This window comes from Haliotis asinina, chromosome 7 (genome assembly GCF_037392515.1).
Source record: "Haliotis asinina isolate JCU_RB_2024 chromosome 7, JCU_Hal_asi_v2, whole genome shotgun sequence".
In the NCBI taxonomy this organism is placed as follows: Eukaryota; Metazoa; Mollusca; class Gastropoda; order Lepetellida; family Haliotidae; genus Haliotis; species Haliotis asinina.
This window is the reverse complement of record NC_090286.1, coordinates 38,532,549-38,555,150: the sequence shown is the minus strand read 5'-3', so window position 1 is coordinate 38,555,150 and position 22,602 is coordinate 38,532,549. Positions and strand designations below refer to the sequence as shown.

The 22,602-nt window shown below is 39.7% G+C and overlaps 2 protein-coding genes across 3 annotated transcripts in view; both read left to right on the top strand.

Annotated features, from left to right (window-relative positions):
- The window catches only part of LOC137291374 (acetylcholinesterase-like), a 43,083-nt gene extending 31,180 nt beyond the window's left edge, over nucleotides 1–11,903 (top strand). For both annotated transcript variants that reach the window (XM_067822691.1, XM_067822692.1), the window contains exons 6-11: nucleotides 1,480–1,621; nucleotides 2,387–2,467; nucleotides 4,967–5,040; nucleotides 5,866–5,995; nucleotides 6,985–7,120; nucleotides 8,080–11,903. In XM_067822691.1, the coding sequence (XP_067678792.1) occupies nucleotides 1,480–1,621; nucleotides 2,387–2,467; nucleotides 4,967–5,040; nucleotides 5,866–5,995; nucleotides 6,985–7,120; nucleotides 8,080–8,404 (888 nt within the window). In that variant the 3' untranslated portion in view covers nucleotides 8,405–11,903. The remainder of the gene's footprint in view (nucleotides 1–1,479; nucleotides 1,622–2,386; nucleotides 2,468–4,966; nucleotides 5,041–5,865; nucleotides 5,996–6,984; nucleotides 7,121–8,079) is intronic.
- Nucleotides 11,904–16,023: 4,120 nt separating this feature from the next.
- Nucleotides 16,024–22,602, top strand: LOC137291984 (neuroligin-4, Y-linked-like). The gene is made up of 6 exons (XM_067823536.1): nucleotides 16,024–16,182; nucleotides 18,017–18,178; nucleotides 18,637–18,787; nucleotides 19,295–19,480; nucleotides 19,573–19,776; nucleotides 22,463–22,602. The coding sequence occupies exons 1-6, from the start codon at nucleotides 16,024–16,026 to the stop codon at nucleotides 22,600–22,602; spliced, it is 1,002 nt and encodes a 333-aa protein (XP_067679637.1).

The window sequence follows — 22,602 nt, the reverse complement described above, 5'->3', positions numbered from 1 at the left end:
GTATGTTCCCCTGTTTGTTAAAGCAATATACTTGACTTGCCTTTGCGCGTGTTTGTGACTGAAACGTTGACCTTTTCGCAAGCGCCTGGTGTCATCTCTGTAAATAGCCTTAGCACGTTGTTATGAACACGCAAACCATCTGTTTTATGAACTATCGTCTTTCACTTTACCTGGAAACAGTCCATGATCATTTCGTCTTGGAGTCGTGGTTATTATAAATATACCTAAAGATCATAAGCGCGTTATTTTGAAAGACGCGTCTTGCATGTCACTGGTCCATATCGGAAGTAGACAGTCCATTCTGGCGGAGCCATCATTCGGTGACGTGTAGCACCGTTGTCTGTCTCCTCGATTTAGGCTAGCCGTTTCTGTGTCTAATGAGATACAGCAACTCCAGGCTTACCCCAGACATCTCAATACGTAAAGCATGCTTGACAGACTTGGCCATGCGAATGTCCAAGTTGGCCTTCGAGTAACTGAGAGTACTTGGAGAAAGATGTAAAAAGGTTTTAGCGGGACATGTTTGACTTAAGAAGTTTCAAGGGTTGTGATTACTTCTTGACATCTCGATGTAACCACGAACAGGAGAAAACTTTTAGACTCTTCCGAAAAGTATAACGTATAAAGTACATAATTTTGTCCCCCATGACATGCACGAAGGGACTTTGATCAGTGAAATAGTTTCTTCAAATCTTTGAGTCTACCTTTATGGTTGAACACGATTGCATTGTTCCTTTATATGACAAAATTGAGGAAGTGGGTAGGTTTTACGTTGCCTTGTGACTGGTTGTCGGTTTGTTGTTTAACGCCGTACTGAGCGATATTCCAACCATATGTCGGTGGTATGTAAAGAATCGAGTCTGGACCAGATAATCTAGTGATCAACATCATCAGCATCAATCAACCTGCGCAATTGGGAACTGATCACTTGTGTTAACCAAGTCAGCAAGTCTCACCACCCGATCCCGTTCATCGCCTCTGACGACAAACATAGGTTGTTGAAGATCATTTTTAACTCGGATCTTCACTTGTTGGTTGTATTTAAAATTGCTTGAAAGACCTGTCTGTACTTTACACGCATAATCCCTAGAATTGGGCATTGGTTTCATAGAGGACGACTGTGCTCTTTCTCGTGTCTCCTACAGGTGTTTTAGGTATTAAATGGAATATTTTACTGGCTTTTGTGCTTTTGACGAAATCCGTTACTGGGGTGTTACGTTTACCAAAGATTCTGTTCCTTGTGTTGTTGGGTTCTGCAACATGGGTTTCATGTTTTCTTTTTTATGTTAGCAATGGTTTAGGGCGGTACTGCAGGCTAAACTCATGGATGAATAGTAATTCGCTCGTCACGCTGAAGACCCTGGTTCGAGTTCTCTCATGGGCCCAATGTGTGATGTTCGTTTTGGGTGTGTACCGCCGTGCTATTGCTGGAAAATTGCTAAAAGCGGCGTAACGTTAAACTCACTCACTCGCTTTCAGTACGTGCCAGGGATGTACAACTTCTCCCCCGTCATCGACCAGCAGTTCCTACACAGTGACCCAGAAACACTTCTGAAAGACGCCGACTTGAACGGTGAAGTCTTCATGACAGGCGTCACCCGAGATGAAGGGTCTCTTACAGGTAACGTGCAAAGAAGAACCCTATCACTGACGTAAGACTAGAGTAAGTTTGCTTTGGAATTCATCATTCAGACAAAGTAATTAATGATTAACGACATGAACACTGAATCTCAAAATTTGGATGTTTTCTCATATAATTATGAAGATCCTCTCATGTAAAGTGAAAAGTTCGTTATGTTGAATTTTTGAGAATGTAATATTCCACTTTGAAATATTTCAAGACGAGCAGACATCTAAATATTACCGACCCGTGAAGGTCCGGGGTAGAATAGGCCTTCAGCAACCATGCTTGCCATAAAAGGCGACTATGGTAGTCGTAAGAGGCAGACGGGATCGGGTGGTCAGACTCACTGACTTGGTTGACACATGTCATCGGTTCCCAGACCGATGCTCCTGCTGTTGACTCGATTTTTTACAGACCGCCGCCACATGGATGGAATATTGCTGAGTGCGGCGTAAATAATCTCACTCACTCACTTACTCTAAATATTACACACACGAGGCGAACAGTGCCTCATCTCATTTATATCTATTTCCAAAATGACCAGTGCTTGCCATGTACTGAATGTTACAAAAGACAAGAGGAAATTGTTGTTCAAATGTGCATTTGGATCAAGTGTACAACAATATGACTTGTATTTTGTTCGACACCTGCAACTATAGTAAAAGATTGAACTGGTCCGCTATGTGGTTTTCTGTTCGATATCTGTAATTATAGTAAAGGATTAAACTGGTCCACTATGTGGGTTATATTTTGTTTCAACAGCTGTCAGGGTTAACGAGAAAATGGATATTAAGCTGACGCCGTGGTTTGTGGAAGCCGTCACGACAATTAACATCGATATAGGTACAGCTTTGTATTATAGCATGTGGTGTCTACTATTCCATTCTAAACTCTTTCCTACAGCCGTCAACGTACATCTAGGGTACTGCTCCATAAAGCGTTCGTGACGTTACGACCTGTCGTAACTCTGTAGTTCATCCAACGCCAACGAACGTCATAGTGCTACGAACGTTTTTGTGGATCGGGACCCTAGCAATAAGTCTGGACAAAAATATCGACGTCACTTCCAAATTAGACGAACCGCTTGACTGATAGGTTCATAAGTTGGTAAGTATGTAAGAGCAGGATATTTTATAGAAACCTTTATTGCCAAACGTACGTTCTACATACCAGATACCAGAACAAAAACGTTGGAAGACGTAAAATATCTTGCCTTTACTGTACGGGTAAATGTGCGTGAGCTCTAGCCGTAACGGGATCAACTGTTTGAAAGAGTTTACAATGGATCTTGGAAACTTCATGACATACTACCATTTTACTTCTGTATGCGATCTTCTGATGTTTTTCAGCTGAAATCGTGGTTAAAGAAGCAGATTTTATTGAACTTACCCCAGTTATTGCCGGGACATTTACCCCTCCTCCCCAAATCATGAGAAACATTCCGGAAATTATTGGTAATGGGTCAAAGATAACTGGATGTAAATTTCATTTTTGAAATATTTCCTTTTGCGACTTTTTTTCAATTCTTTAACAATTATGTCATTTCTATTTTATTGTTTGATTGGTTTTGGCGAATTTTGATACACTTCAAATTATTTACGTATCACAAGATGAACTTCGCTTGCAGTTTTATTGCATTTAAATAAATATGATTGGTTAATTTTGAATTATTTGTCAAATTCGTTCTTGTTGCATCTTGACAAACTGTTGATTACATACATGTTTGTTTGCATCAAAAGTCCTGGGTGTACGAGCGGATTCAGAAAAGTATGGAGCAGAGTTTACATTTGAAAATATGTCAGAAAGGAAAATTTACATCACGGATTTCAAATATGTATTAGAATTTGGAAATTTAAAAAATTGGGCACGTACCGGTTTAGTACTTCAGCCCATCTGACTCCGCTCCTTGTTGTACATGTCAATCACGGTATATATGTTTGTTTAGTGTTTGTTTCAACATTTAAATAATTTAGGAATTCTGAAACATGCAGATCATGACTAAATGGTACCCTGACACATTGGAACATTCCGCTTCTTGATGAAATCTAATTGTCAAGTAACTTGAAAAGGGTTGTCAATAAAAAGACTAAATATATGAAATAAAAAATCATTCCGGTTCTTTTCTTTTCCGGTCAGCACTTTTGCAATTCTCTGAGCCATTTGTCTGGCAGTTCCCATCTCTGTTTTCATCTCAGTTCTCATTTTGTTAACATAGTGTTGTTTTGATTTCTTCACAGTCGTACAAATTGTTCCTACTGATTTTGTTATTTCAGTATTTGTGAAAAGATAAAGCATGACATCAGAGACATAACTCTGAACACATAAACCTATGCTGTAATATCTTGGTCTTATCAGAGCTTTCCGACCGGATTCCTTGATGTTTATGTATTTCAGGACATGTGTCATTAAAACATGCAGCTATGTGACAACGCTTAACAAATATCAAGTTACAATTGTATTGTGATCCGATTTATATGTCATTTTTTGTACTACAGTATTATTTATGTAGGATGACATATACCATTCAAAATGAGTAGGGGATATAGGATTTACAAGATCGATAAAATACAAGTTGATGAAGTCAATAAGGAAACAGATGATGAAAAGAAATTAAGGGAAAATGAGACATTTTATTCCATTCCTTGGGAAATGTTTCATCTGTACACACATACACACACACACACACACACACACACACACACACACACACACACACACACACACACACACACACACACACACACACACACACACATATATATCTCATATGCATTGTCATTGGCTACTGGTATGCTCGAAAAATATAATATCCCGTACCTTTTAGAATAGTATATACTGGCCCCAGCAGTAACATATTCAAAGTAGTCGAGTGTAATGTATGAGAGAGCATTTGTGGGATGAGGGTTTTGGTCAGTAGTCAGCGGTCGATCACTAGGCAAGACTGACCTGTGGGAATATGTTAAAAGAGGACACACGCGCCAGATCGGTTAGCTAAAGGATCTCGTTTCGCGATACGTCTTCCAGAGAGGGATTGAAGAACCATATTGCTCAAAGTCAGCTATGACTTTTCTCTTTTCTCACACTATAGTCCCGTTTACATGTTATGTAAAATAAATAGGTTATCTTTTTCATCAGGTAATTTTCATACAGAGCTATTCAGAGATCTACTAGATGATAACATCCTTAGTAACTGAACTGAAATATTCGCCATATGAAACTGAAGCTCTACATATGTACATATACGTTTAGATGTGTGTTATAGATGTATGTCATACGGATATGTGTTACTATGACGTCATCCACTGATAACGAGACCACACTGATGTGACATATTTCCCGCAGACCTTGTTGTCCACGAATATAAACCATGGAAAGACCCCGACAATAAGACAGCCAACATCATCGGGCTCTCTGACGTAAGTTTCAAGATCTTTTTTGTATGCTATCTATACTGAACAGCAAAAAAAACCGGAAGTTTCGAGAAAAAAAACCCCGAAATCTCATAAAAGTAAGCATTCATATTGTTTATGTCTTCTATTTAAACACTTGACCCCAAAACCAGAGTTGCGTTTCTTTTGCTGTTCAGTATATTTGAACACTGGCTGAATGGGATGGGGATGAGGGACGAGGAGGAGATTGTTTATGAGGAGAAAGTAGATGTTATTTCTACTTCAGCTGCAAATCCAGATTTAATTCAGACTATGATCCCAGAGATATTTATTTTTCGAAATAGGTTTTTCATGGAATGCCAGGCCCTTCGATGAAAATTATATGATAAACCCCGATAAGATCAATTTTGGGGGGTAAAATCTGTAATTGCTGGTTACCTTGCTTACATAAAATAATTATAACTCCCTTCTTTTGGTATAACATTTACCCTTCAATATAGTTAAATTCAGCTGTTTTAAAGAAAAAAGAAAGTGAATATTCTATTAAAGAACTAATTTTGTTTGTGATAATTAAACGTGTTTATTCGATAGCTCTTCAAATCTATTTGTGTGTCCCTAATTATCAGATACCTGTGTTACCAACTACTAAACATGTTCATTCCACATGCAATAAAGAAATGGCATTCTGTGTTGAAAGTACACCATTCTCATCATCAGTAATATACTAAATTATAACACGTTAATTATAACACAAATTATTATGACTTTATGAACAATGAAAAATGGTTTGTATTTTAATTTGTCCACTGTTCTGTTTCAAACCTGTATTTCAAATACATCCTCTGTCTATAGGTTGTTGGTGATTCAACCTTTGTTGCTCCAGCCATTGATGTAGCAAAACGTCTAGCGCAAAGGACAAAGAACGTATATTTCTACTCATTTGAGTATCATTCACAAGTTTCCATGAAACCATCATGGCTGGGTAAGTTGTCTTTTAACGCGGTCATGTGCCCACACATTGCAACTATATATTAACGTGAAAGACAATTTGCCAAAAATGTAAAATTTGGTAAGTTGTCCTTTTGTCACGGCTTTGTGCCCACATATTACAGCTATATATTAAAATATTTATAATATTTATTAATATTATATTTGCCGAAATATGTAAAATTGTAAAGAAGTAAATTTAAACTGAACTTTTCGTTAGAAAACTGTGTGAAATGTTGTGTTTCCCCACTGAAAACATCGATGTGGATTTTGGAGATGTGATTTAGGCAAGAAGTGATGGTTTTAAGAGACACCTCTGTTTGGAGCGGCAAAATGAAAGCAGGTGAATACGTAAGAGTCTAACGGATATATCAATGATCTGACATTAACTGTGCTGTGTGTGAGGTAACACTACAAAGAAACATACATCTCATCATTTGATGCATGTGACGATTCGTAATGAAAGACATCGTACAACGTGCTCTGTCGTAGAGCGAGCTCTGAAAAAACAGAAACTGGGAAATCGTGGAAATTTCAAAGCGATGCTCTGTCGCAAGATAAGTTTGACGGTCTGGTACGGAACTGAGAGTATATCAGTCTCATTGTGCGTTACGGAACCACACTGAATTAGCGCAATAATACATAACAGGTGTAAACAGTAGGCCAGATGTATTGTGAATCATTTTACGACCTCATCAAACAGGGACAGTTTTTGACGTTTTAGTTAAGGTCATGTACTCTGCACTCTGTACTTTCCAGAACTCTGTATAGATATAGCACACCACTGCTCATTACTGACTATCCACATATATAATGTTATTGCACTTTGTACATTGTTAGGCAATGACTATCACTGTAGAAGTACTAGTAAGTCAACTAGGCGTCCTCGTACAGAAAATGTTCACATGTTTTATTGAGGAATATATAGCTGGAGTATTGCTGAATGTAGCGTAAAACTAAACTCACTCACTGCTATTTTTATAGGTGTACCCCATGGACGTGACCAGTTTTACTTGTTTGGCTACCCTTTTACTGGCCACCCTCTATACGTATACACTGAAGAAGATAGGCAAGTTAGCAAAGTCCTCATCAACATGTGGAGCAATTTCGTTAAAAATGGGTGAGTAAGCGTCCTCCTCTTTTGGAAACCCTAATGAAAGGAGACCCGTGGAGGTCCCGGGGTAGAATACGCTTTCAGTAACCCATGCTTGCCATAAAAGGCGACTATGCTTGTCGTAAGAGGCGACTAACGGGATCGGGTGGTCAGGCTCGCTGACTTGGTTGACACATGTCATCGGTTCCCAATTGCCCAGATCGATGCTCATGTTGTTGATCACTGGATTGTCTGGTCCAGACTCAATTGTATACAGACCGCCGCCATGTAGCTGGAATATTGCTGATTGCGGCGTAAAACTAAACTCACGCACGCCCTAATATTAGGGCATGCATACGATAACTGTTAAGCAGTAATCAGTTTTATGGGGAAAACAGTAAATGTATCTATCCATTTGTTTTAACTTAAGCACTTGCACATTTAAACTGTAGCTCTGTAAACTGCCTAGCTCTGTTTAATTTACATCGACTCTGTTTAATTTACCTCGAAGATCCGGGTTCGATTTCCCCCATGGGTACAATGTGTGAAGCATATTTCTGTTGTCCCCCGACGCGATAATGCTAGAATATTGCTAGAGGTGGCATAAAACTAAACTCACTCACGCCAACAGAAAGAAGGAATGTTTTATAGTAAGGTTTCCAGTCCCATGAAGAAATAGGTTTTTCAGTCCCAGGGCTGCAATTCCGTGCTGTGAGTTGTGTGCCTTGGAATCGTCTGTAACCGTGAGTAAAGATCCCAGCCCGCCCCGAGTATTCACGGGTTTGTCAGCACCGTAAAACTGAACTCACTCGCTAACTCACTGGGTTTCGTCTAAGGGTTAAACGTCAAAGACCTGTATCAATATGCAAACTGAAACGTCATCATATGGTTGTAAAACTGTAAACAACGATCACAGATCTAGTTTTCACACTTAAAAGTTCACGAAGAGCGTAATGATAAGTTTTATTTTGTTTGATGCCGACCAGGAGACCATCCTTAACTACTGGAGATAACCAAATAGATTTCGAAGCTTTCGACGCTCACAACCAAACCTATATGAAAATCAACGGCATTGAAGGCAATGGGACAATAACAACAGACCAGAGACTGCGTCCCCGCCAGGTGGCGTTCTGGAACTCACTGCTTCCGCGAATGCGCAATAAAGCCCCGGAAGTGAAGACAGAAGTATATGGAACAGTAACATGGGTATTAATCGTTCTATGCGTCATCTTGTTTATATGTATGGTTGTAAGTATCTCGTGCGCTGTACATATCCGCCGCCATAATTCACCACCAACCTATGCAGTATAACGCCATCTGTTAATAGGGAACATGGTAGTAAATCTTTATCAACGGTTTTCATCATTTTCAGTGCATGCGCTCAATGTGCCATATGTTGTTATGCAGAGATTCAAAAGTCAAAAGTAAGAAATGTAGCGTGCGTCTTGCTAGTTGTATGTGGCGACTTTGAGTACCTTTTTCATTTGATAAAATGTATTTAAAATTTTTACATATGGTTATTACCATAGTTACCTCAGAATTCAAGGAACTCGGGTTTACAGAAACATCCCAGAAAAGTAAGTTATAAGCCATACGTATGTACAATATAAGATTATGAAGACATGGACTGTACAGCTGTACAACTGACAAGATACACAGTGGTAAACCCATGCTATGTGCCACTAGGAGTACTAAGATGTGTTTCTCCTTGAAACTGAATTCTTCAGTGGAGACTGAACCGGAGGGCATAAAAGAAAGGCAGAAGCAAAACTTTGCAGGTTGTTTAAAAACTACTCTCATATTCTCGTAAGTATGTGTGTGTTCATTAACTGAATGGAGCCTAGAGTTCTAGCGAGAAACACACACGAGGTCTAGGAACAGGACCACAGTAACTGTCTTGGACATACTATTCAACATATATTACTACTGAGGTGAACGTTTTTTTCTGTATTTCTCACAAAAGCAATATTCTTGTTCCATGTTTTGATTCTTTGCGTGAACATTCATTAGTTACTAATTGGTAATTTCTGGTATAAGAATCGGTATGATTATTGTTCATATGTTCAGTATCACAAATATGGAGGGGACAGGACCTCTCTCTAACGGGCGGTGGGATGGTAGCCTAGTGGTTAAAGCGTTCGCTCGTCAGACCGATCACGCTGTTCGGTTCTCATGTGTCTGGTGTTCCCTGCCGTGATATTGCAGGAATATAGCTATGAAACTAAACTAACTCACTCTCTGTAACAGACATACACTTTGATTACAAGGGATATTAGTTTTAGTGTTTCCGAATATGTTCACAACTACAATGCACTGGATGTTGAAATGGACATTCGCTTTGAAATACTGTAGGAATATTGAACGTCTGCAGTAATAAGTGTCCATACAATCACCATTCTAATATAACCACATGTATTTATAGTGTTTTATTAACATTTCATGTCATTGTTGAACCGTGAAAGATATGCCGTGCTGCCTCAGACAGAAATCATCATCTTTGAAAGCAGTTCTTTTGCGGTTCCAAATGCAATGTCGATATCTCTAGTGGTATGTCCTTGTTGGATTGTACATGTGAACGTTGTATCACAAAATCCGTTTCTTCCACCTATGGTTTGTAGTGTTTGAGACAGCAAGGCTGCACCCAACAGTACTGTGCCGGTGTTCTATTCTAGATGTTCTTGTTGTATTGGTGCATTTAGGATGTTAAAAGCAGAAGCAGAATGTGTATACTATCCCCCTTATTGGGGACTAGCCCCTTTACCTAAAGTATTAAGACCTAAAGCGAATACCTCTGCATGTTGTCCCTTTGAAATACAGGATTATTGCCACAAAACATCCGCTGGAGAGCGCTTATTTGTTAAGCAATTAGTCCACATTTTACCTTACCAGGATATTTGGATGACCCTAAAAGCACTGTCGACCGTGTGTCGGCTGGACAGTGTTAATGTCGTGGGGCTTAGAGGATACAGAACGTATATCGGCTCCCAGCTCCACAATATATTCTTCCACTTGAATTTCACAGGTACACAGAAAAGATAAACTGGATAGCTTCATACGTGATTTACATAAGTTAATATAATCGAAAGGTGAAAAAATCATTTTATGTTACTGTCGACATAGATTGTCATTGTTAAGTGGCAAGGTTACTTGTTAAGTGGCAAGGTTACTTGTTAAGTGGCAAGGTTACTTGTTAAGTGGCAAGTGGCAGGATGCACTATACTGGTGTTGTTTTACCCGCATCTATAGTTGTTCCCATGCCGACGATGTGTATTTACGTCGTCAAAGTATGGTCATACATGTGTCATTATATTCAAGTGAAGCTTAGACAGATATTGTATGTGTATTTTCTGATTGTAAAATTTACCAAGTATGTTACGGTAAGATATGCTACTTACTGCTAGTATTGTGTGTATTGATACGTGCTGAAAAAACATGTCCCGATGTTTTTCAGTTACAGAATGTATTTTTGACATCTCCTTTGAAAAGAGAAAGTCTATAGTGCTGAATTTTGTATTAATGATTTCAATAATGGTTTTCTAAAAGCATCTTCCAGAAGGCCAGTCCGACGTTAAACATTGGTGAGGGTCGGTGGGCTAGGCAAGCGGTTAAAGCGTTTGCTCGTCACACCAAATACCCGGGTTGAACACATTGGTACACATGTGTGGAAGTCATTTCAGGTGTTCCCCGTCGTGATGTTGTTTCGATATTACAAAAGCGGCGTAAAATCAGACTCAGTCGCCTAATTAAACACGATTGCCTTTGTTTCTCTAAACCGTAACGTCAAGCACTAGTTTGGGACTACGGTTTTTGAACGATATACCGTTGTACTGGCAAGTAAAGTTTGCGTCTACGCAGAGATGAACCATTAGAGTAATGTCCATAATAATATCAAATACAATCGTGGACAGTTCGTGTGGAATTTGTTCACTCTTCATGTTATTTCCACGCATAGGGTTATCAGTATTACAACGAGTGACTATCTTACATACTCATGAGGCAGATAGTTAAGGTTCAGTGAGTATGGTTTTACGTCGCTTTTAGAAACATTCCAGCAATGAAACGGTGGAGGACACTACAAATGGGCTTCACACAATGCACCGGGAATCTAATCCAGGTCTTCGGATTGATGATGGCCCACATTGTGAAGATGTTTGGTAATGTTTGTATACTATCAAATCTCTATGGTTAAAGCGTTGTTTCATTACACTTGTTACCACGCACAACTTTTATTCGTTTTTTATTGTGTTGTGTATTTTTATGGTAAACCATTGGCTATTCAAAATACCGATCTCTCTCGTCGCTTTTGTTATTAAACGATCAATTTTCTAATGAGTAAACTTATATGTGGTTTAAACATCAATGGGTATACATAAGTAGGCAGAATGGGGTATATGCACTGTTCTGTGCTTTTTCACCACCTGACTTTACGATTTACACTGCAATTCAAAACGGCTTGTCTTAGATATGGAAGCAATAGACAAAACTACTCCTATCACCCATACTGCGAATGAAATGATAGCTACTGCATGTAATTGTATAATGGAGGCTGTGAGATGGCTAAACATTAGTACATTTACTGAACTTCTAAATTCATGCATTTGTACCGTTTGAAATGTTTCTTATTGTCTCTATCTTAGGTTATCTTTTATATTTCGTCTTGATCAAAAACAGCTATTCGACAAAGATTTTCAAGTGAGCTTCTGTACCTCACGGCTCCACTTCTTGGAGACCGTACAATTTCTTATTTTTCTACTTCATTTCATAAAAATGCTTATGTTATATACATAGAATAAACATGTCTGGACCGTTACGCTTACTTCTGTTTTGTTGTTGTTCTGTTTGAGTAAGTGAGTGAGTGAGTGAGTGAGTGAGTCCATGATGTATGTTCAGAGGAAGGTGCTACAGAACATGGACATGGATGTAAATCTCGCATCTTGATGTTGCCAAGACCATCTCTGATGGAGTATTGGTAGAATGCCCCAAATAATGAAACAACAACTGCAATGTCCTCATTCACTCAGGTGTCATATCCGAAATCTGTCTGCCAAACAATTTTGCAGGTGTTCCCACTAAGAAGGATACTAATACCATAATCTGATGCCATGAACACATCAGTAGAATAACATCAATAACATGCTAGGAAGGAGTGACGTAACACATATTACCCGTGTGATGGCCACTTTAGAAGTTGAGGTGTTGAAGAATGATGACAATTTTAAGCAATGACATTAGAATCTCTGTCGAAACGTCGCCTTGCACAGAACAAAAGAACTTGTATGTTCATAAACGTTGTCATCAAAACTAAAATAAAACTAAATTCACTCCTCTTGAACGGGTAAATAAGTAATTCCCAGTAGTGACTGACCCTGAGCTAGAAACACATGTAGCAATGTAATCCATGCATTTGCTGTCTTCCTTTCTGCTTTAAACAACAACCAACCAACCATCTTTTTGATACAAATGAACTGGAACATCCAATATACATAGTTCTGATACCATTCCTTTGACCAAATGACTTGAAACAGAATGTTCATATTCTTGTAGCAGAGTGTAGCAGAAAATGGGGGCAAGCTGCAGGATATTCCACAAACTTCCCTTTTTCATATTTCGTATAAAAAATCTGCAATGGAAAAAGAATGTTTTGGGACCCTATTCCAGACATGTTGTTACATTTCGATGGAACTTTGTAATGTGAACCTGAGCTAGGATATACCACAAGTTCTTTCCGTATTCCAGCAAGAAAACCATTACTCCTATTTCCTGAGGTTCGAGGGAACGTGAGCTTATGGTGTCTGTTGAGACAAAACTGTGTGATAAACGCCACTTAATTTTGCCAAAGGGACTTCCAAATATATGTAAAAGCAGGCCCTCCTCTCCTAACGAAATTGGCGTTCTGGAACTCAGTGCTTGCGCGAATGCGCAATAAAGCCCCGGAAGTGAAGACAGAAGTATATGGAACAGTAACATGGGTATTAATCGTTCTATGCGTCATCTTGTTTATATGTATGGTTGTAAGTATCTTGTGCGCTGTACATATCCTCCGCCATAATTCACCACCAACCTATGCAGTATAACGCCATCTGTTAATAGGGAACATGGTAGTAAATCTTTATCAACGGTTTTCATCATTTTCAGCGCATGCGCTCAATGTGCCATATGTTGTTATGCAGAGATTCAAAAATCAAAAGTAAGAAATGTAGCGTGCGTCTTGCTAGCAGTACGTGGAGACTCTGAGATCCTTGTTCATTTGATATAAAGTATAATGAGATATGGTCTAGACAGCTGTATATTGTCCAAGATACACGTTGACAAACCGATGCTATATATCCACAAGGAGTACATCTAAAATGCGTTTCATCTTACAACGGCTTTGTATCTGAATGAACCTGAGAGCATAATCGCAAGGCAGAAGTAAAAGCGTAACGTTTCATTTTGTTCAATACTGCTCTTGTATTCTCATGTGCAGTAAGTGTGTAAGGTCACTTACGCCAACAAGGGGCATTTTACTCCCTCTTCATGAGGGTCGAGGAGTGTCTGTTGACTGATACCACGAGGGCAGCATTGTCTGACAAACCTCACTTATTTATTTCAAAGGGACTTACTTGGGTCTCTCCTGTCAGTGTTAAAGGACCAAACATATGCATTAGCTAGCCCACCTCTCCTGATTGTGCCTCTTGATTTCAGACACTGATAGTGAAATTGACGGGGTTTATTGGCACAGTGTTAAAGATACGTCCAGCACCACTGGAATGTCCACCTTAGCTTAGGATATAGTTTTCAGTTTCTGTTGGAAATATCTTCTCTTACATAATTACCTAACACTTTTTATGATGCCATGAAAGAAATAATTATCCATAGGTTGGGTGTCAGTTAAAAAGCGATTTACCAGCGTTAATTACCTTGAGCAGCAACTGTTTTCACAGCATGCTTTGGATTTTCTTGGTAGGGTTAGATTGCCTTAATTGCAGCTGTCACGAACAAGAATACCAAACATAGCTTTCAGTCCATACTATAGAAACTCTTTCCAGTAAATGTGTCTGGGTGGCCATTGTGAAGCCGAGTGATGGTAGTGAGTAAGTGAGTGAATCCGATTTTACGCCGATGTTAGCAATATTCCGGCAATACTACGGCGGGGGACACCAGAAATGGGCTTCACACACTGTACCCAGTGCGGGAACTGGGTCTTCGGCGTGACGAGCGAACGCTTTAACCGCAAGGCTATCCAACCGCCCCGGCAGTGGTTATAGAATATTGGGTGAGAGCGTGGAGCCCATCTCTGGTGTTCCACACACCTCTCTACACGCCTCTCTACATTGTCACAAATGATACTTTGATAGCCTAATGGTTAAAGTGTTCGCTTGTCACGTCGAGGACTTGGGTTGGATTCACCACACAGGTACAACTTGTGAAGTCCGTTTCTAGTGTCCGCTGATATTGCTGGGATCTTGCTAAGGGCTTCGTAAATCCAATTCACTCACTTTTTCACTACAGTCACTCGGTGAAAGGCCACTCGCTCGCTCGCTCGCTCACTCATCTCAATGACCAAGTGATGTACATAAGATATCCTGTACAAGGACACTCCGCCAACCCCCTCCATCCCCGCCCCCTTCCGCCCCCGGAGACACACACAACACAACACACACACACACACACACACACACACACACACACACACACACACACACACACACACACACACACACACACACACACACACACATACACACACGCGCGCGCGCCGAGAGACAGGGAAATGGGCTTCATTGTGGTAAGTCGAACCTTTGTCTTCGGCGTGACCAGAGAACGCTCTAACCAATAGGCTACCTTCTCTACCCGAAGTACCCTGTAACACGCAGTGGTTGTTTGGCGGGCATGTTGGACTTTTCCTATAGACTTGTGGAATGTAGACATCAGAGGCTGGAACTGCCAGAGTGCTTCCCGACATAAAGTGAAACTTGAGGATTTAATGGCTGACACAATCCGACATTCAGTCTTCATATCATATCTACATATAAAACAGATGAGGCACCTTCACTCTGTTTTGACCATTAATTATTATTAAGACTTCTTCGACATTTCCTTCTTCTCTAAATCGTTCTGTCGACAGATTTCACATAAATGTTGTCTTCGAAATACTAGTATGCACAAGACAGGAAACAATTTTAAACCTTTTCAACAGGCACTATGTTCCTAAAGGAATCACATTTGGTCATTAATTTTCGTGAAGTTAATTGCTTGTTTAACACTGCACTGAGCAATTTTCCTATATGGGGGCGGTCTGTAAATGTTTGGACCAGACAATCCAGTGATCAAACAAAGTGAGCATCGATCTACGCAATTTGTGATACGATGGCATGTGTCAACCAAGTCAGCTAGCCTGATCACCTGAGTCACCTCTTTCGAAAACAGTGGTTACGTAAGACCAATTCTACCCCGGATCGTCACGGGTACATTTCGAAAAAGTAACGAGTCTGAGGTACATCGGTGACTGAAAACTCAATCCGCTAATAAGCTACACTGTTGCCTCTCGTCCCTGGAACCACAGCAGCGACCATTATTGAAATATTATACCATTATCACAATAAGTCAGGTTTATTGTCATACGCACATGAATGACTGATACAAACATATTGGAATGTGTTTGTTAAGTGTATTTACAAAATGGAAATTTGGCATTCCGATGGGTAATCCTAGTGAAAGTGCATTGTCATGAATATCAGTCCAGTAACTTGTGCCTGACATTTGGTGTAATTGTCACATAAGTGGTGTTTCTATCAGGCTGACCCAGTTGTGATGCTTATTAGCACTGCATCAACAAAGCTGTATTCCCCATCTGCCTATCAAAGCGAATTTAATGCAGCGAGAACAGTAGAAATTTTTACTGAAAGTTCCGGAGTCCAGTCCGAAGATGTTTAGTACATGGACAATGTATGTTGTTGTTTACATCCCAAGCTGAGGAATTCGTGGTACGAGATACCCATTATGGCCGGGTCAGAGGCATTGTAAATACTGTGCTGGGTTCCAAGAAGGTTGAACGATATCTCGGCATTCCTTATGCAGCACCACCTGTTGGAGAACTCCGGTTTGAGGTGAGATGTGATTTGAATAATTCTAAAATATTTGAATATTGTACAAATAAAATGTGGTGAGTGTGGGATATATATATATGCAACCTGGTTATAATGCCACCCTTGATACAACGTCATGTCTTTGTCAGAACGAATTTCCTGCCTTTATAATACCTTGGTTATAATTCTAAACTGGACATCATGCCATTTGCCAAAGGTTTCAGTCATTTACAAGAGATTACTAAAAGGGTGTCTGTCAGATGCCATTTCTCCTATAACGGGAAAAGAGTTTCTGCCACATGTTCGCGTTTCTAACGCAATAGCGATAATGAAAATAACTAAGATCACAGATAATTAATTAAACCCTAAAAAACGATGACGTGGGTGATTTTAATTCTTGTAAACACAAACTATTTGAGCGCGTGACGTCATCGTTGTCGTTTGTGGGATGTCGTCATCGGAAGATTGTTTTGGACATCTCTGCACATTGGGAATCTGTACCCGTGTACCAGTTTACGCTCAATGTTATCCCATCTACCGGAGCCAAAACTATTGAGTGTGTATAATTAGTTGTAACCTGTGTGCTTGAATGTGATACTGCTGAGGTTACGTTCACTATCAATGGGGGACTGCTCTTCTTCCCCTGGGTGCTGCCTTCACGTTTTCCCCGGCCAGAAACTGCTCCTTGGAATGTTACGGAATTTACGGTGTTGCCAGTGTGTAGTCTGAGCTGATTACATCCCGTATGTTTTAAAGACGTAAACTTCGAATTATCATGAGTCTGAAAAATATGTTAAAAACAAGGACTTGCGTGTAGATTAACCGTTCCTGTACTTTTTCGATTGAAACGAAATGATGTATGTTGCCACTTGAACTCATAGACCCTTGCAAACGTTAAGTGATGTACGTTGTATGTTTTGCTTCTGATTGACAAGAATGAATTTGATATATTGGAATCACAAAGTAGCCCGGAGCGGGAGGTGGTCCTTTGTCGGAGGAATCATCTTGTTTAGCAGTGAAAAATCTCATCTTCATCAATTCATCAGATTTAAGAAAAAAGCGGGGACTAAACGATCTCCCATGGGACAGGCATTGACGTTATGGTGTCAGGCACTGAGACGATACGTATGTCGCATCTCGTCAGTAAAAGTACCAATGTTGTACGTTTAAAATATTCGCGGCGAATCCCTGTCTTTATCTTTAACGGCGGTTTTCACACTTAGCATTCATGATTAGAATAAAACATTTAAATAAAAAATTAATAGCTTAAATGTCTTAACCATTGACAACAGTTATGAAGTCATTATCACCTCCAGCACCTGTGTAGCATCTCATCAATACGTAACAGAACCGGGAGCGATATGTCTCGGTATGATTAGATCTGTGAAGATCCGAGTATGAAATGATCTTCAGTAACACATATTTGTCGTAAGAGGTGATGAACGAGATCAGGTGGTCACGCTCGCTGATTGGGTCTATGAAAGTCATGGCATTCCATTTGCGTAGATCTATGGGCATGCTGTTGATCACTGGATTGTCTGGTCTAGACTCAGTTATTTATAGGCCGCCGAGTGCGGCGTTAAATAACAACCCAACAAACAGTAATATCATTACTATCTGGTAAATTTTAAAACTTATTATTCATCGTTCCACATTTTTCAAGTTTTTAAAACCTTTATCCCAAGGTTTTTACTAATATTTTGATGAACAGTTCAGAACCCACCGATGCCTCTCTCCTAATCATCATGTAGATTCCGTATATATTTTCATGACGTTTAGTAAAACGAATCACAAACGTGAAAATGACGTTTTAAATTCTACATATTTTAATGTCAAGCCGATATTTGTTCCACAGAACCCTGAGGAACCCAGTACATGGAAAGGGGTACGAAACACGACCACGCTTTCCCCTGCTTGTCCTCAGAGACCACAACTGATGTTCTACCTGACTTCACACCGTCCTGGATTCAATGACAGTGATGAGGACTGTTTATACATGAATATTTATGTCCCGCAGGTACATCCTTTTGGATCTGTTATTGTCAGTAATGTAGAGGAGACGAAAGTTTCTGCAAAATGTGATTGTTACAGAAAACAATTAAAAAGATTTTAACTGATCCGTTTTAAGAAAGAAAAGACCAATATGTTGTCATGTTTGGCGCTTCATGTGATAAGTGTTAGACTTGTTAAGGATTGTATTTCCTGAAGTGCAACAGTATTTACGGGTGATCTCATGTTAAATGGCATCATCTGTATATTATCGAGAAGTAAAGTCGTTGCAATTTCACGCTGTATCTTAAATAAATCCGGAGTCCCAAAAACATCATCTTCCTGTATATACCAGAACGATTATCTTGAAATAACCCACTGAAAGCAAGTAAACACCCGTTTAATGTACACTAATACATTATTGGTGTTATCAAGAAGACTGTTGCTGAAAGTACCTCCATTATTCAATAACCATCTGTTGTCAAGATTGAAGAAGGCGAAATCAAGATGGCGGTTCTTGTTCACATTCATGGGGGCAGCAATCAAGCTGGCATGGGAGCCATGCTAGATGTGGACATCCTGGCAGCAGAAGGGGAGATTATTGTTGTCAATTTCAACTACACATTAGGTGCTCTCGGTATGTAGAAATGGCGAATCATACAATGTTACAGGAAATAGACTAAATTTTGATATATGTCGACGACAAAATCGTTACATAACTGAAAGTATGAAAAACTGAAAGGTAATGATGATGTGGAAAGTTATCTTGAAAAGAAGTTCCATAATGAGACCGGGCTTGAGGCAAGACGGTAACGGCCCAGCAAGTATTAGTTGGGAGTAGAAGATGTTATATACTAGTTAAGACTCGCTAGTGTAAATGTAACCTTTACTTGTGTCACCAGATTTAAACTAGATTTAGCAATATATTCCATTCTGCTTGAAGGTACTATTTACACATGAACTAATGTATTGTACAACAAATTCGTAATGTTGAACAGATGCTTTTCAGCAATTTGATGCATGATCCTTGAGCAATTCATCTGCATAGGGTATCCAGTTGCTTTCCCCAAGTTATATACTTTAAGTGAGGTTAAACGTTTGACGGGTAGTATATGTACAACGTCGTCAATTGTATATATTACAGGTTTTCTAAGTGGTGGAAAGCCGGAGTTTCCAGGAAACTATGGTCTACTGGACCAGACTGCAGCACTGCAATGGGTTTCTCAAAATATTCATTTCTTTGGAGGTGATCCAAACAAGGTTACTGTCGAAGGGCACAGCGCAGGGGCCGCAGATGTTGGCTACCATATTGTGTCACCCTTGTCAAAAGGTACATATTAGACACTAAGATACTAGCGCATTGGAAGAATTTGAATATTTCACATGTATATTGCATTTGAAAATTCGGATGATCAATTTCAGGATTATTCCGTTTCGCCATCATACAAAGTGGGTCACCTACATCCCCTTGGGCATCAGGGTCTCAGCATCCAGAGGCTCTTACTAGTTTTGGCGAGGATATCGGTTGCAACAGTGGCCATGATCTGCAAAAATTAAAACAGTGTCTTAAGACAAAGACACTGGATGAAATACGCGACAATGTTTACTCGAGCAGGACTGATGTAAGTATGTAACTGCTGTGTGACTGCTGTATGGCTGTGGTGTGACTGCTGTATGGCTGTGGTGTGACTGTTATGTCACTGCTGTATGACTGCCGTATGACTGCTGTGTGACTGCTGTATGCCTACTGTGTGCCTGCTGTATGACTGCTGTGTGGCTACCGTATGGCTGCTATGTGCCTGCTGTATGCCTGCTGTGTGACTGCTGTATGACTACTGTGTGGCTACCGTATGGTTGCTGTGTGACTGCTGTATGACTGTTGTATCCCTGCTGTGTGACTGGTGTATGCCTGCTGTGTGCATGCTGTATGACTGCTGTGTGGCTCCCGTATGGCTGCTGTGTAACTGCTGTGTGACTGTTGTATGGCTAATGTATGCCTGCTGTATGACTGTTGTATGGCTGCTGTGTGACTGCGGCATGGCTGTTTGTGTGATGTATGGCTCTGTGTGGCTACTGTGTGCGCGGACTGTTGCTGGTTTTTTCGTTGTTTGACGCTGTACTGAGCAATATCCCAGCTAGAGATGCATGTCTTGAAGCTTGATGTTGAACTGCTACTTTTCATAGGCTGATGTATGCCACTCTGAGTCACTTGTTTTTACTGGATTGGTTGGTCGGCTGGTTGGTTCGTGTGTTGTGTATCCCAGCTGCAGTGTATAGTATATATCTGTTAATAATCCAGCTGGGCCAGACAATGCAATAATCATCATCACGAGAATAGAATTTCGCAATTGGGATACAATGACTTGTGCCAAACAAGTCAGCAAGTCTGACCACCGATCAGTCACCTCTTACGGCAATCATGGATTGATGAAGATGTTTTCTTACCCGGATCTTCATGGGTGCTGTTTAATCAAGGCTATTTGCATATCCCCCCATGAATTTGAATGATTATGGGTGATAACACATATGACTGAGTGTGACCGCGGTGTGTGCTTGCGTGGGTGAGGAATATACCACCAACTTTTTATTTTGAGCAAATTACAACTCAAAATGTACAGGTACGTTTGAACATGTTCAAAGCGTTTCTAAAGACTTACGTATCGTAAATCCTGCAATTATTCACAAAACATTCGGAGATAAGCTCATGGTCACTGAAGGTGTCTGTAATGGACTCTGCTGTATACATCAATAGACGTAAAGATGACCAGACGACGTAAAGATGACATAGAGAGAACATAGGGGCGTGGCCGGCCCCCAGGGAACGAGTTGTATCTCTGTTAAATTGGAACAATCATGGACTTCATACGAAACTCAATGATGGCGAATTTATTACGTTTTGTCTTTTACATGATATTATTAGTTTTTCAGAAATATGGAGCAACTGCGATAAACATGATATTGATATTGCTTTCCAAAATTATAATTGTTATTAAAATTTCATGACTTATTATAAACGAGGGGGTGTTGGAGTGTTAGTACGAAAGTGGCTCAGTATTAGCATTGTTAAAGTATATCTGACTTATAGTGACTGTATCTTCATTGTACTTGATAAATCATTCTCTGGTTTAGGTGGGGAAATTATTCTGGGATTTGTGTACGTGCTCACTGAGAACTCTTCAGTGGCTAGTGATAGACGTGACGTTACGGTTATACAGTATATAGATAAAGCTATCATTGAACTTCGATCAAAACATGATGACTATCACATTCTCTTGAGAGGCGACTTTAATGCAGGTACTGGGCAGCTGATGGATTAATCTATACGAGAGTCCAATGAACATATATTAGAGCTGAACGATGTTGATGACGTCATTGATGACGTCGATGTACCACGTTCATCACGTGACAAAGAGATTAACAGTGTGGGAAGGATCTGGCCAACCTGTGTTGCTCACACGGCATCCATATTTTGAACGGGGGATCATTCAGCGACCCGTATGGTGCTTTTATCTGTTATGTAAACATTGGTGCCAGTCTTATATATATATATATAATTCCTACCACATTCTGCCTAAACAGCAAACATTAGTACCTCTATGACTTTAGATAAAGTTGGTCGTAAAACCTGGGTTTATCACGTTAGGAATATTTTGTTTTCTTACGGATTCGGTTTTGTATGGGAGAATCAAGGAGTTGGATTTAAAGATGTGTTTTACACCATTTTAAGCAAAGGATAAGAAACTGTCATGCTCAATCAAGTATGGCTGATATACATGTATTTTTAACATTACATTTACACACTAAGCTTAAAACTGTTTTCTGTTTATATGTTACCTTGTAAAAATTAAAATCAAAAGAAGCAAGACGCAGGATTACGTTGCTTAGACTAGGTGAATTACCTATCAATATAGGAATATTGGTCGATATGATGGTATTTCTCGTCACTTTCGCCTTTGTCATGTATGTCATTCAGATTATATAGAGGATGAATTTCACTTCCTTTATAAATATCCATTGTATGATGATATACTATTTAAACACTTTGATAATATTCCTTTGTACATAAATGAAGACATCATGATCTACAATGTCATAAGTAAAAATTAGTCAGTTTTGATGTCCATTTCAAATTTTGTGAAAGAAGCTTTAAACATTCGAAACAGATTTGTGACATAATTGCAAGCATGCAACTCTAAGCATCATTTTGTGTATATTATCCTGTACGTGGACCGACGGCCTTATTACTGAATAAGGGAATTGAATTGGACGAGGTTCATTTATGACTGATATTGTAATTATTGACCACCTGCAGGCGTCCCGCATGGACGAGACCTGTTCTATCTGTTCGGTTGTCCTTTCTCTGGGCATCCCCTGTACTACTATACAAACGAAGATCGTCAGATCAGCAAAGTCTTCATGAACATGTGGATCAACTTCGTCAAAACAGGGTGA

Coding starts and splice junctions, on each gene's coding strand:
- LOC137291984 (XM_067823536.1), top strand. CDS start 16,024: ATGTTGTTGTTTACATCCCAAGCTGAGGAATTCGTGGTACGAGATACC. Junction 16,183..18,016: donor TTGGAGAACTCCGGTTTGAG/GTGAGATGTGAT, acceptor TTTGTTCCACAG/AACCCTGAGGAACCCAGTAC. Junction 18,788..19,294: donor CTACACATTAGGTGCTCTCG/GTATGTAGAAAT, acceptor TATATATTACAG/GTTTTCTAAGTGGTGGAAAG.